General features: G+C 40.9%; 1 protein-coding gene across 1 annotated transcript in view; it reads left to right on the top strand.

The window, feature by feature from the left end:
- The window catches only part of LOC123828773 (dynamin binding protein), a 98,440-nt gene that overhangs the window by 37,114 nt on the left and 46,878 nt on the right, over positions 1 to 14,448 (top strand). The window contains exon 4 of the mRNA XM_045854071.1: positions 241 to 2,229. Coding sequence (XP_045710027.1) covers positions 241 to 2,229 — 1,989 coding nt within the window. The remainder of the gene's footprint in view (positions 1 to 240; positions 2,230 to 14,448) is intronic.

Raw genomic sequence — 14,448 nt, 5'->3', positions numbered from 1 at the left:
CCTCCTGGGTCACATAGACCACACCTCAAGAACCACTGGTTTACAGGAATTGTCAGTATATTGTCAGTAAATTGTCAAAATTCAGTAAGTTGTCAAAAATGTTTGTTTATCCCTTAAAACTCGAGGTGTATATATCCTTGAATTTGGTAGATGTTTAAAAGGATGATTTGCACTATCAGTTATAGTAATATTCTTCTGGGGTGATGACTGGGGTCACTCTCTTTGCTTCTTTTTCTTTAGGTGACCTAGTGATTCTCGATGGCACTCCCACTGGCAGCTGGCTGCAGGGCCAAAGCTGCTGGGGTACCCGCGGCTTCTTCCCGTCCTCCTGTGTACGGGAGCTCTGCCTCTCCTCGCAGAGCCGGCAGTGGCACTCACAGAGTGCTCTGCTCCAGATTCCGGACTACTCCATGGGCCAGGCCCGGGCGCTGATGGGGCTCTCTGCCCAACTGGACGAGGAGCTGGACTTCAGAGAAGGGGATGTGATCACTATTATCGGAGTTCCTGAACCAGGCTGGTTTGAAGGGGAACTAGAGGGTCGAAGAGGCATTTTTCCAGAAGGTTTCGTAGAGCTTTTGGGGCCCCTGAGGACTGTGGATGAGTCAGTAAGTTCTGGAAATCACGGTGACTGCATTGTAAATGGTGAAGTAGAGACCCCTACAAAAGGGGAAGAGAGGGGGCCAGAAGAGGAGGAGGAGCAGCCGGGGACCTATGGGATCGCCCTCTACAGATTCCAAGCCTTGGAGCCAAATGAGTTGGATTTCGATGTTGGCGATAGGATCCGAATTCTGGGGACTCTGGAAGATGGCTGGCTAGAAGGATCCCTGAAGGGCAGGACAGGCATCTTTCCCTACCGGTTTGTAAAGTTATGTCCTGAAACAAGGGTGGAGGAAACCGTGGACCTGTTGCAGGAAAGCAGCCTTACCGGGGCCCCCGAAACGTCTCTGGGTTGCTTGGAGAATTCCTTAGTAGTGGAGGAAAAAGGACAGCATGAATCTCATGAGTATGAAGCAGAGAAGTCCAACTGTATTTCTGAAACATCTCCCCCAGATCATCTGACCTCCGAGTATGAAGTAAACAAAATCTCTCCCTGGGACGAGGGCACCTCCAGGGGGCCCCCCAGAAGCCCAGGTGCAGGGCATGAACAACCTTTTGTCAAAGACTCCTCCACGAGGGGTCCTTCGGAAGGAGTCAACGGTGTTTCCTGCCAACCGCACATACCTTTTCATCCCCAGCTGCAGAAAAACCAGTATTATTCGAGAGTAGAAGGGAGCCACCCAAGCTCAGAGCAGTTCTCTGACCCTTTTCCTCTAGAGGCAAGGACTAGAGACTATTCCAGCCTGCCTTCCAGAAAAACATACTCCCAACAGAAAACCCTTACGAGGCCAGTGTCCCCTCTTCACAGCGGCTCTTCTCTTTCAGCCTCTAGGGTGGTCAGACCTAGCCAGCTGAGCCCTCAACTCCAGGGCATGGCAAAGTACGCCAAAAAGCACCACACACCCAAAGAAAACAACGCTTCCTGCTTTTGTTCTGAGATGAAGCCTGGTCTGCAAGACAGGGTGCCCGCTGTGGAAGCATTGGCCCCCCCACAGGGAGATGGCAACATTGACCTGGATTCTAAGTTGACACAACAGCTGCTAGAGTTTGAGAAGAGCTTGTCAGGGTCCGGCACAGAACCAGATAAGAGTTTGCGCCACTTTTCAATCATGGACTTTAACTCTGAGAAGGATGTTGTTCGAGGTTCCTCAAAGCTAATCACCCAGCAGGAGCGACCTGAGAGGAGAAAGGCCCTAAGGCCACCTCCACCCCGTCCCTGTACTCCAGTGTCCACGTCTCCCCATTTGCTGGTGGACCAGAACCTGAAACCTGACCCACCCTTGGCAGTGCGGCCCTCTCGCCCAGCTCCTCTGCCTCCCTCGGCACAGCAGAGAATGACTGCGGTGCCCCCCAAGCTCCTAACCTGTAACCGTCCTAGCTGTGAGACCCCGGAAAAAGAGGCCCCTGAGACTATGGAAAAGACTTTGGACCAAACTTCCCAGTGTCCCCTGGTATTGGTGAGGATTCAGGAAATGCAGCAGGACTTGGATATGGATAGCAGGGCTCGAGAAGAGCTAAAGTCAATGCTGGAAGAAAAGCGAGAGGAATCCTTAAGGGCAGAGACCCTTGAGAATCTTGAGCTGTATGAGAGCAACATCGAAAGTTTGAATATGGAACTCCAGCAACTTAGAGGTAAGTGATGGGGAAATAATATATACTTGTTTCTTGGAACCCATAAATCTAAGTAGCAGCCTACCCATGTTTTTTAGGGATATGTTACCATCTTTGATTGGCAATTAAAGAATGATTTCCTTTTTTATTACCTAGTTTCTTCTCTCACCACAATCAGACTTCTCAGTCTCTATGCATCCTGTGAGCACTGTGGCCTCCTGACTTTGTTGGAGGGTCAGGTAAAGAAACTCAGACCTCAGTGGCATTTATACCTCCTATATTGCTACGACGTCCATAGCAGCCATGCAGATGGGAAGCCCCCAAATGTAACTTTCTTTAACCAGGCTCTGCCAAGGACTGAAGGTGTTCAGGCTAAGACACTTGAGAAAACTACATCTGTGTCTTTGTAGTCTAGGGACTAGATTCCAATAATAATAATAACAATAATAAACGGCTAATATTTATTAACTTATTAATAAGCATTTGTTACCATTTACTTATACAAAGAAACTTCACAGCCACCCTGAAGGTACTGGGATAATTCATATGGCTATTATATAGATGGGGGAAATAAAAGTTATAGAGATTAAGTCACTTGCTGAGAGAGCGAGGATTTGAGCTCATGTTTTTAACCACTGCAGTTTACTGCTTCCCATCTTGCACATTCGGAAGTTCAAATGCTGCCCCTTAATTAGGGGCGACCAGCCTCTGGAGACTTTGTATTCGCCAGGCTACCAGGAGAAAGAATTTGAAAAGTAGGAAGAGTAAGAGAGTGAGACAACAGCAGTTGGTGGAAGCCCCAGGGAGAACATGAACTCACGCCCCTTTGGCACGTGTGCCTGAGAGCTCTGCACCGGCGTGCCATCAGCAGCATGATTCATAAAAAGTAATCCGTGGGTCTAGAAATTGCAGGGTACTAATAAGAGATAAAAGCATGAGACTGGTGGCCCAGAGACTGGATCAAGATGGCACAGGTACTTACTCCCCCTGTCCTTTAGATCTCTAAAAACATAATTAAAAATTGCAAGAAGAAAGTATTATTGGAAGGCTGGAAATTCAGTAATTTTCTGAAAGATGAAAAGCAGATGGTGTTACAGAGAGAGAGGAAACTTCTAGCTAAAATAGGCTCAGGAGAGGACTACTATGCGTGTGGGCACCCTTCTGAGGGAACTCCAAACTCATAGAGGCAGGAAGTGGGAGGGCGTCCTGTAGCAAGTTCAGTGTGATGAACTGGCGAATGGCTAGGCTACCCGGCCCCTGGGTCACGTGCACTAAACGGGCAGCGGCATTTGCCCTCAAGGTAAAGCACGAGGATGAGTCCTCAGAAAGGTGCTTATTTAATATGAATGCCTGAACTGCTGGAGGAGTGCCAGATACCTCTATGATTTCCGAACTTTGACTCAGCACTACAACCCAAAGCAAGCCCTGGGATTCTCTAGTGCCTTCCATACTTACACGTTTTGAGATATACTTGTAAATTATTCTTGATTCAGATATACAGGTGGCAGAACAAAAGTCTCTCACATTCCAGGTAGCAGGAATTTTTCAATAGTGATACTTTTGAGAATTAATAGTGTTCCACAGAAATATTATGTCTGCATTCCTTAAGAACACCGTGTAATGTTTTTTGATGGAATTGTGGATTAACAGACTGGTACTAAGTGATGAAATTGGTGTAATTTCAACTGGCCTTCTTTTTCAGGACTAATTTAATAACTCCATTAGTGTTCTTACTATGTGTTTTTTTTTTATTATAAAAGATTAATACTGTTAAAGACCAACAGTAGTTGGGTAGGGTCTTAATCAGAAAGACTTTTCTTTGTTTGAATATACCAAGTACCACACTCAGTGTATTAATGCTGACTTTAATTATTGTTGATTGTCAATAGGTATATTTTTATATCAATTGCTAATATGATGAAATTACTCCTTGCAATCAATCACTGACAGTGCCACTTACGGTCATCTTTTTCTGAATAAAAAGTCTATTCAACCATAAAATTAGTCCCTTGCAAGAAGAAGAAATTAATCAGTTTAAATACCAGGCTTTATCTCTTGAATGCAATCTTGTACAATTTCTAATCTTGAAATTCAAGGCCTAAGATTTAAAGAACTTTAGGTATAGCATTTATCTAATTCTGATTGGTATTATATTTAGTTGTTTCTATGCCTCCCAATGAAAATTTTAAGCATACTGAGAAGATGGATACTGTGTATTAATTAGTCAGTGTGTCATTTCCCACACACCGGCATAGTGTTGTACAGGTAGTACACCCATTAAATACTTGATGAATTGAATTTAGTTTAACTGAATGGAATGAAATTGACGTTGCCTGCTCTACATCCCAGAGCTGTCAAAGATTTCCTACCTTTGTTGTGATTGTGAACTTGGACTACCAGGGGGCTGCAGACTGTCAGTGCAGAGATGTCAGTAAGATATAGTTAATGGGTAGCAATATAGTCTAGTTCTGTGCCAGACCCAAAATGAAGTTCTTTATGGTAGCTATTCTTCCTCCTCCTCTTTCATCTCTTCCTCCTCCTTCTCCTTCTTCAAATAAGAAAATGTGTGGGCAAATGCTTAACTATGCTCAGCACATGATAGGCATTTAATAGGAGTTTGAGAAATTAGAATAACATAGTATTAAGAAGCACTTCTAATTTCAAGACTTAAGTATGAAACTAGCTACATCATCAGGGAGTAAATACACTGAATGAATTAAATTTAAGTATGGCGTGATATGCAGGTTGTCATAATATTTCATGCCTAAATCTACATAGCATTCGTACCATTCTACATAGTGCTCCTTCTTCAGACTATGGAATCAGGAAGTCATGAGGATTCATTTCCTAGAAGCTCTTTTTTTCTTCCCGAATCTGATGTGTTACCTTCTATAGTTTCCTGTTGGCTACAGATACCTTTCAGCTTTTTCTTTTTTAAATTTTCTTTATATAATGTGAGAATAGTTGTTTTATAGTATGTGTATGATAGTTCCAACATACTAAGTCTTAGTGGGACTGTTAGTGTGGTCTGCACTCCCTGTGTGTCTGCTGTCTTGTACTGTGTGTTAATCATAGTATTTGGAAAATTTTAAGACCTGAGAGGAAGGCACCTGACTCCAGAGGGGATTTGCATTTGTTTGCTTCTTTCAGTTGTTTGTGGTCAGCTGTTTCCAAATTCCTGAAGGATAGTAATCTTTGGAGTTCAGGAACAAGAAATTGGAATTCCTGGTAATTCCTAAAATTATAAATTAGTCTGTATTTTTAAAAAGTTTTTATTTACATGTTCTTAAATGATAATAGTAGTGACCATAATAATTAATGGTGAATAATTTTCCTGTGTTAGGAACATACTAAAAGTTTCAGAGATTTTTATACATGTATGTATGAGAAATATATGTGAAATAAATGCAGTTATTATTATTATGAACCAAAATATTATGACAAGATTATATATTTTATTATATGTAGAAGTGTTCTCTTTCTTATAATAGGCTTTTAAAATATTTTTTACTTTTGATTTTAAAATAATTTTAAATTGCCCTAGCTGGCGTAGCTCAGTGGATTGAGTGCAGGCTGTGAACCAAAGTGTCGCAGGTTCGATTCCCAGTCAGGGTAGATGCCTAGCTTGCAGGCCATGACCCCAAGCAACCACGCATTGATGTTTCTCTCTCTCTATCTCCCTCCCTTTCCTCTCTAAAAATAAATAAATAAAATCTTTTAAAAAAAACACGTATTAAAAAAAGTTTTTTAATTTACAGAAAAGTTACAAAAACAGTAGTTTCCATATACCCTTCACTGAGCTTCCCCTGACATCTTGCATAACTATAAAATATTTATCAAAATAAAAAATTAACATGATAGACACTTGTTAATATAAAACATTTAAAAGAAGGGAAAATTAACATACAATAATTGTTAATAACATTATTTTTAAATTATAAAATAATACCAGAAATATTTGGTATTTGAAAGTTATACTTTTTAAAAAATTATTGTTTATTCTATTACAGTTGTCCCAGTTTTTCCCCTTTTACCCTCCTCATCCCAGCCCACCCCCACTCCCACATTTAATTCCCACACAGTTGTCCGTGTCCACAGGTCATCCATATGTGTTCTTTGACTAGTCCCTCCCCCTTATTTCCACTATTCTCTCCCCCCTTTCACCTGGCAGCTGTCAGTCTGTTTCATGTTTCAATGCCTGTGGTTTTGTTTTGCTCATTAGTTTATTTTGTTCATTAGATTCCTCTTGTAAGTGAAATCATATGGTATTTGTTTTTCACTGACTGCCTTATTTCACTTAGCATAATAGTCTCCAGTTCCGTCCATGCAGTTTGCAAAGGGTAGGAATTCCTTCTCTTTCTGCTGAGTAGTATTCAGTTGTGTAAATGTACCATAGTTTTGTTTTACTTTATTTTTAAAGATTTTGTTTATTTTTAGAGAGGGGAATGGAAGGAGAAAGAGAGAAACATCAGTGTGTGGTTGCCTCTCACGTGGCCCCCACTGGGAACCTGGCCTGCAACCCAGGCATGTGCCCTGACTGGCAGTTGAACTGGCAACCCTTTGGTTTGCAACCCGTGCTCAATCCATTGAGCTATGCCAGCCAGGACGTAAATGTACCATAGTTTTATAATCCATTCATGTATTGGTGGATATTTAGGCTGTTTCCAACACGTGGCTATTATATACAGTGCTGCTGTGAATACAGGGGTGCATAATTTCTTTTGAATTGGTGTTTTGGTTCTATTCCCATTTTGCTGAGTGTTTTTATCAATAATGGGTGCTGGATTTTATCAAGTGGTTTTTCTGCATCGCTGAAGCGATCACCGACCGGCAGTGACCGCAGAACGCTGCAGATGGCTCATCAATACGCGAGAAAAACATACACAGAGACAACCAGGTCCTGTGGGGAAGTAGGAACAGAATGGCCACTCTCTCTGGTGGGGAGTGCGCCCCATCCCCCACTCTGGAGAGGCTTTTTATTGGTTTCATTTGCATAAAAATTCAGGTAAAGCTCATTACTCATTGCTAGAAAGTAAGGTTCAAACAATAGGTAACAAGGAAGTCTGAGTGCCTATTTTGGGTCAGGGTCAAAGAGCTGTAAAAAACTTTAAGGAACAAACTTACTTCTTCCTTGGACCCTTATCATTCAACTAAGAGCATTCTAAACAAAGCAGGTTTCACAGGATTTTACATACTCTTTCTTAGGCCTGATCACCTGGGGAACCTGCCCTTTCCAGCACAGGGCTGCACCACCCTCTGTCATTGTTTCAGGCTTAGGTGGAGCAAGGGAACTAAGGCAGCCGAGAGATAAGGAGATTTTTCTCCCAGACAATGAGGACTCAGGCTATGTCAAAGCTGAGGGGCAAGGAAGGGTCCATCACCCTCTTTTGCTGTAGCCCCCAAAGTCCTTTCTTGGGGGCCTCCCACGTGATTGTGCCTGTCTTAGGTTGTTCCCCCCTTGGGGAATCTTACCCATCTTTGGCTAACCGACCAAGCATTGGGGGTCAGTTATGAATGAAGCAGCAGAGGCAGTGCTCCTGCCATGGAGGTAAGCTTTTGTCTCCTTGGCTTATGGTCCAAGGTCACTTCCTCAGCCTTAGCTTTGGTGGGGGTTACAGCTTCTGATACCAGGCAGGGCGGTTCCCAACACATTTGGTGATACAATCATGTGATTTTTGTCTTTCACTTCATTTATATGATGTATCACATTTACTGATTTGTGAATATTGTACCATCCCTGGGATAAATCCCACTTGATCATGGTGTATGATTTTTTTAATGTATTGCTAGATCCGGACTGCTAGTATTTTGTTGAGGATTTTTGCATCTGTGGTCATCAGAGATAGTGGCCTGTAATTTTCTTTCTTTGTTGTGTTTACCTGGTTTTGGGATTAGGATAATACTGGCCTTATAAAAAGAGTTTGGGAGTCTTCCCATTTCTTGAATTTTTTGAAATAGTTTGAGAACGATAGGTGTTACTTCTTCTTTGAATGTTTGGTAAAATTTGCCTGTGAAGCCATCTGGTCCAGGCTTTTGTGTGTAGGTAGTTTTTTTTATTACTGCTTCAATTTCGTTAGTTGTTATTAGTCTGTTCAGGTTTTCTGCCTCTTCCTCATTCAGTTTTGGAATTTATCCATTTTGCCCAGGGTGTTGTTACTTCTCCTTTCATTTCTGATTTTATTTATTTGGGTCCTCTCTCTTTTTTCCTTAATCAGTCTGGTTAATGGTTTGTCAGTTTTGTTTATCTCTTCAAAGAATCAGCTCCTGGATTCATTGATCCTTTGAATTGTTTTTTTTAGTCTCTATGTCATTTAATTCTGCTCTGATCTTGATTATTTCCTTCCTTCTGCTTGCCTTGGGCTTTATTTGTTGTTGTTGCTCTAGTTCTTTTAGATGTAGGGTTAGGTTGTTTATTTCAGATTTTTCTGTCTTCTTTAGGTAGGCCTGTACTGCTATGAACTTCCCTCTCAGGACTGCCTTCGCTGTGTGTCACGCTTGGGTTTCGGGTTGTTGTGCGCTCATTTTCATTTGTTTCCAGATACTTTTTGATTTCTTCCTTGATCTCATTGTTAACCCATTCATTATTTAATAACATGTTATTCAGCCTCCCTGTAATTGAATGTTTTTGAGGGTTTGTTTTTTTGTTTTTGTGGTTGCTTAAAAAGTTATCCTTAAAATAAAATGGTAAATACACAGGGCACGAGTTGTCACATCTGATGGTGTTGCTCTTTGATTTGTGACTAATATTCCAGATAATAGAAAAAAGTTTCCATTTTGCGTGGATGTTGGTTGGATTGCTGAGTGTATACAAAAGCATTTTCAGGCGGGACCATTAGGGTGCATGCTGCTTCATATAAGCTCATTTTCTTTTTAAACAAAGAAAATATTTTGTCTACTTGCTCTGATTTTGGCTTCGCCATTGAAATGGATATTGTTTTTGCGGATTCAAATTTTAGACAATAAACTTGTGACAATATTCATATCTACTCTTTGCATCTCTTCTGTTAAAATATTTACAGAGAACTATAACCTACAGCAAATAAACACCAGAAAACACTGGGCAAACATTTGCAGGTAGTATTCAAATAATGGAACATATGCCTCTCTGAGCAAGATTTAGCAACGTTACATAGAATCATGTGTCAGAACTGCCCATTTAAGGACTTATTTTGCTTCTCAAACTTGATGTTCTTAGACCATCGCTTATAAGATTTGTGTAAAATATACTGTGGAAATGAGCTTATTAATATTTACTTTATTTGCAAGAATGACTCAGAGCTAGTGCACACACACATAACATAGCAACAGCTACAAGCAAAACTAACTGATTAGATTTTGATTACTTCTCCCCTATGTACCCTTATCCCAGTGAACCTTGACCTTTTAGTTTGTCTCAGTATTTTCTGCCCTTGCTTTCAACTTGACAACTGTGGATTCCTTCAAACTAGTAATGCTTCTATACTTGTTAAGCTTTATTCTCACGGGAATATTATAGCCTTTTCTCTGGGTTTCCAGGTTTCTCAGCTGATTCTTCTTAGGATTCAAAAAGATGTAAATTTCCCAAGAAATGCTGAGAAGGAATTCCGACATGGAAACACCAGGCATTCTCAGTCCAGCTCCACCTTAAATTGACTTCAAGCCTTAAAGTACCTTGGAGGACTAGGGACCCCAGCTGTAATTTTGCAAGAGAGCTAGTCCTTTGGAATATTAGCTTATTACATTAAAGGACTCCTTACCTTGCAGCTCTAGCTTTGGGTTCTCCCCTGAGAGCCACTGAACCAAAAGTTCCCTTTTCAGGGTTGGCAAGCACCCGGGGGCAATGCAGTTTCTGTGGTTATTCGCCTCTCTGGATTCTAGTTTTTCTTTTGGTTTTGGCCTGTACATTATCATCTTATCATCTTATCAGTGTGTTGATAGTTTTAAGATTTTTTTCTATTTCCTCTGATTTTTTAAGCTATTCTTTGGTGAGATGGTTGGTTCAAATAACCAACTTCACTTACTGGAAATAGAAAGCCCAGTATTAGTTTTAGATAAACCAGTGTTTGGCTCTGAGAATTAGGAATTTTAAATTTCTAATCATTATGTAGAGTCATAATGTAGAGTCAGTGTAGATTATCAGGAGGCATGTATGATGATAGTGTGTTGGGTAATGAAACGTCCCTTTGTTGGCTTCAGGGTGGTACTCGGTTCCACCACTCATTCATCCAGCAAGTGCTCGTTGAGTCTTTACCATGTGCCGGGCACTGTCTGGGGTCTCTCTCACAGTAATGAACATGGATGTGCTCTCTGCTTTCAAGGAGCTTCTGGTCAAATGAATTGCTACTTAATAAATTATGCCCATATCTAAAATACAATACCTTCAAATCTGATAAACAGATTGACTTCTGAAGCACTGGAAACTTATCAGGGTTAGGCCACACACTCAGATTTCTCAGCACATGTTGCTTTTTGGAAGCCCTGACTAGGACTACATACTGTACTGGGGGAATCTCATTTTAGCATATCATAGTCCTTTTCTGTCTGTAGGAGAGGTTCACATGCCTGAATCTGACAAATAAGGTTGTGCGTTCATTTCTCCACTCAGCAAATGTTTGAGTATATACTGTGAGCCAGCCACTAGCTGTACATTGATTAATAAACTAGGCACAGTCATAGTATCATTCATATTTGTGTGTCTTTGGAACTCTAGTGGTTACACTGATACTGACCTCTATTCAATCACTGTCTGTCTTGCTGCCTTTGAATCATGGCCGTAGTTACTTTTGGTGTGGGCAACGACACACGGTTATGAATCAGTGCACAGTAAACAGTGGACTGAGTCAACCTCTTCTGCATCAGGAAACTTGCCCCTAAACTTCTCTCTTTCTTTTAAAGTAATGCCAAGAGGAAGCATGACCAGAGACTCCAGGGACAATTTTTAATTTTAATTTTGAGTGACTATTGCAAATCACATCAGAATATGTTTTTCAGGAAATTAACTTTTTCAGCAAGATACTGGGTTGGACCTTAGGCCCATTAAAGAGCCATTAGATTAACAAATTGGAGAATTAATGATATGGAACAATGACATTTTTATACTAAAGTGATATATAATATTCTAAACATTTTTAAAATGTGAAAGTATGGAAGTATGGTTTTTCTACATATAGAAGCAAGTTGTTATTCTAAAGACTAAAATGCTTTGGGCATAAGAATTCTTTCTTAAACTAGTAAAAGATAATAATAGATTTAAATGGCTAGGTAATTTTATGGTCTTTCAAGATAAAAGTTTATGTAAAAGAAATAACCTTTCTTCCTAGTTTGTCAGTACATAAGAATAAAAGAACAAAACAAGTATCCTCGACTGTGTAACAGCTGGTTTGGGGTGTTGCCTCATACAAAATTAGCTCAGTTATGGCTGATGGGCTTTATCTTGGTATAAAACTGCAACCAAAGTCAGAAACCATTAGAGGACTGTTAATTCAGGACAGAAACTAGTTTTTATTTTAGGACAGATGGTTTAATGTATGTCAAGAAATGTAACTTGGAGTAGTTAGCTTAGTTATAATTAACCTGTGAAGCACTATTCTTTGCAGTTTGTAGTATGGCTTCAGAACATTTTCTTACTCCCAGCCCCAGGCCATGGGGTGGAGAGACTGGACCAGGTCCAGGACTTCAAGTATCGGTTTCAGATTTCACTGAGGCTCTGCAGTGGGACTGGTGTCTTGCTAGCACTGACTCCTCAGTCACAAGCATTCCTGCCACCAGGCCTGTATCTGAGTGCGCTGCCTCCTTCCACCGTTCGTGTTCCTAGATGCAGCGACCCAAAAGACTAAAAACTCTGGGCAGCCATTATTTATTCAGCAGATATTATTAAGCTCCTACTATGTTCCGGATGGTGTTCTGAAGTTAACTGCAGTGATCTCTGCCCTCACGGGGAGAGGGAAACAAGAAGTAAAAGTGGGTATATGTATCAGAAGGCAAAACAATCTACAGACTCAGGGAAGACCTGACAAAAAGTGACATTGGAGTGAAGATCTGAATGATTGTAGGCAGCCAGCCAGGCTGTTTGGGGATGGTGGGTAACTGTTCCAGGCAGATAGCAGTTAGCTATTTAGCAGCTAGACTGTTCTAGCAGTTTGATATGCAGGCCTAGAGTTCAGGAGGGAAGAGGTTAGGGCTGGTGACATAAATTTGGGACAAATAGATTTTGACAGTATATAGACAGGCATTATTTAAAGCCCCAACACTTAGTGAGATTACTTTAAAGAAAAAAAGTATACAAAGAGAGTGAGGACTGAGCCGCACCTGTGAGTCTGGAAGATAGGGTCTGAAAGGGTAGGGTAGTGATGGTAATTATGACTAATTGAGCGATTATTATTGTCAAACAGTGTGCCAGGTGCTTTTATATACTCTTTCTTATCCCCCAAAATGTCCACATTTGACAGATGAGAAAACTGAGATTTGCCCAAAGTCTCAGTAAGTGATTCAGATGCAGGTCTGTTTTGTCACATGGCCTTGTGTACTTTTTCAGTGTGCCACACTGTAATGTTAGTGTTGATTTAAAGAGGGACTGCTTGCTGTCTGAGCCTGGGCCGTAGGAAACAGCACTTGAAAAAAAACAGATCTATTAGTGCTCAAGGAGGAGGAACCCCAACTGACTCTTGGCCAACTTCTAAAACCTTATGCCAATCATAGTATTTATTTTGTTTTTAGTACTCTCATCTGTTGAAACTATTTGCTAGATTACAAATATCCATGAATTCAAGAGCATATATGTATGCATTGTTATATTTTTAAACTATTCAATTCTTCTTCACAGATATACTTTTGACTGCTAGCTGCTCATGAAGTTACTCAATTTTTCCAAAATGTTTAGCCACTCAAGCTAGTAACCTCTCCAAGCTGCTCACGGTTTCAATTTCTTTGTTTGAACCCTCACTTAACTCATATTTCTAACCATTTAAATTCATCTTAAGATTTAAACTCTAAAACGTCCTAAATGCTTCATATAGTGCTATTTCAGTTAGAACATTCATACCGTTGAGAGTGTATCAGATTTCCCCCAAATATCTCTTATTTTTCTGTATTCCACTCTCTATTTATTTATTTATTTAGCAATACTCCCATATTCTTTTCTCTGTGTTTCTTCCTTCCCTTCTCCTACTCACTCATCACTGCTTGGTCTCTTCCTCATTTGGGGCACCCACCTTTACATCTTAGGTGCCTTTCTTCTTCCTTATTTCCAGACCCTCTTTCTACACAACCAGAGGCTATAATAGTGTCTACACCTATGAGTAACTTTAGCCATAAAGACTGGTCTTCTTTATAACATCTCATTAACCCTTCAGCTGAGTGGCAGTTATATGAATATTTCTTGGATCCCTACTGTGCGCTCGCTGATTGGTATATAGGAGAAGCCCTGGGGCCGCCAGTGTTTAGGAGTGTGACTGGCAAGGGAGATGAACTAAGAAAGGAGAAGGAGCAGCCAGTCAAGGGAAGGAAGGGTTTCAAGAAAATGTTGGTGTCAAAAGCTGCTGAGAGGCCGAGTAAGACAAAGTCTTACTTGAAGAGAGATATTTGCACAGTGCTCTTCCTGCACTTTCAATTCCCACTGTTATGTTTTAAATTCACCAATAAAGAGTGAGCCTGCAGGACCTTAAGGGCTCCACTCTCACCCCCAATAACAGCAGAACCCCAGGCCCGCATCTCTCTCTGTCCTCAGTGACCTCCGTGGTCATCTAAATGACCATGGGACTCAGTGACCTTGTGAAAAGCAGTTTCAGTAAAGTAACGAAGAGACTAAAACGCCTTATAGGACTCCCTCCATTTTAACAGGAGGAAAGGCAGCGCATACGGTTACAGATTCGGATCAGATGGGAGATTTGATAATGACAAGATGAAGAAACAGGCTTAGAGAGTTTGTGACTTCCTCGAGATTATACACTTTTGTGTCAAAGTCAGGATTCAAAACCAAGGCTAGCAAAGCTCTGCCTCACATCTAGCACGTGCTCAGTAAGTGCTGCAAGCATCAACTCACTGAACATGAAAGAACCTCCTGTGTACCTCATGTACAGAGCTATGTTGGAGGTTGGAAGATAAGTTAGAAATGGCCCTTGCCCTCAAAGAGTTTTCACTATAATAAAAGGATATAAACAAGAGTAATGAGGTTCTGTGCCACATAAGTGATGTTTCAGTCAGTGACAGACCACATATATGTTGGTGGTCTCATAAGATTATAATGGAGCTGGAAAATTCCTG

The sequence above is a fragment of the Phyllostomus hastatus genome, unplaced genomic scaffold (assembly GCF_019186645.2).
Source record: "Phyllostomus hastatus isolate PE091 unplaced genomic scaffold, TTU_PhHast_1.1 phas_scaffold_1066, whole genome shotgun sequence".
Taxonomy (NCBI): domain Eukaryota; kingdom Metazoa; phylum Chordata; class Mammalia; order Chiroptera; family Phyllostomidae; genus Phyllostomus; species Phyllostomus hastatus.
Note: the sequence above shows the minus strand (reverse complement) of the source record. Positions and strands in the feature narration are given on the sequence as shown.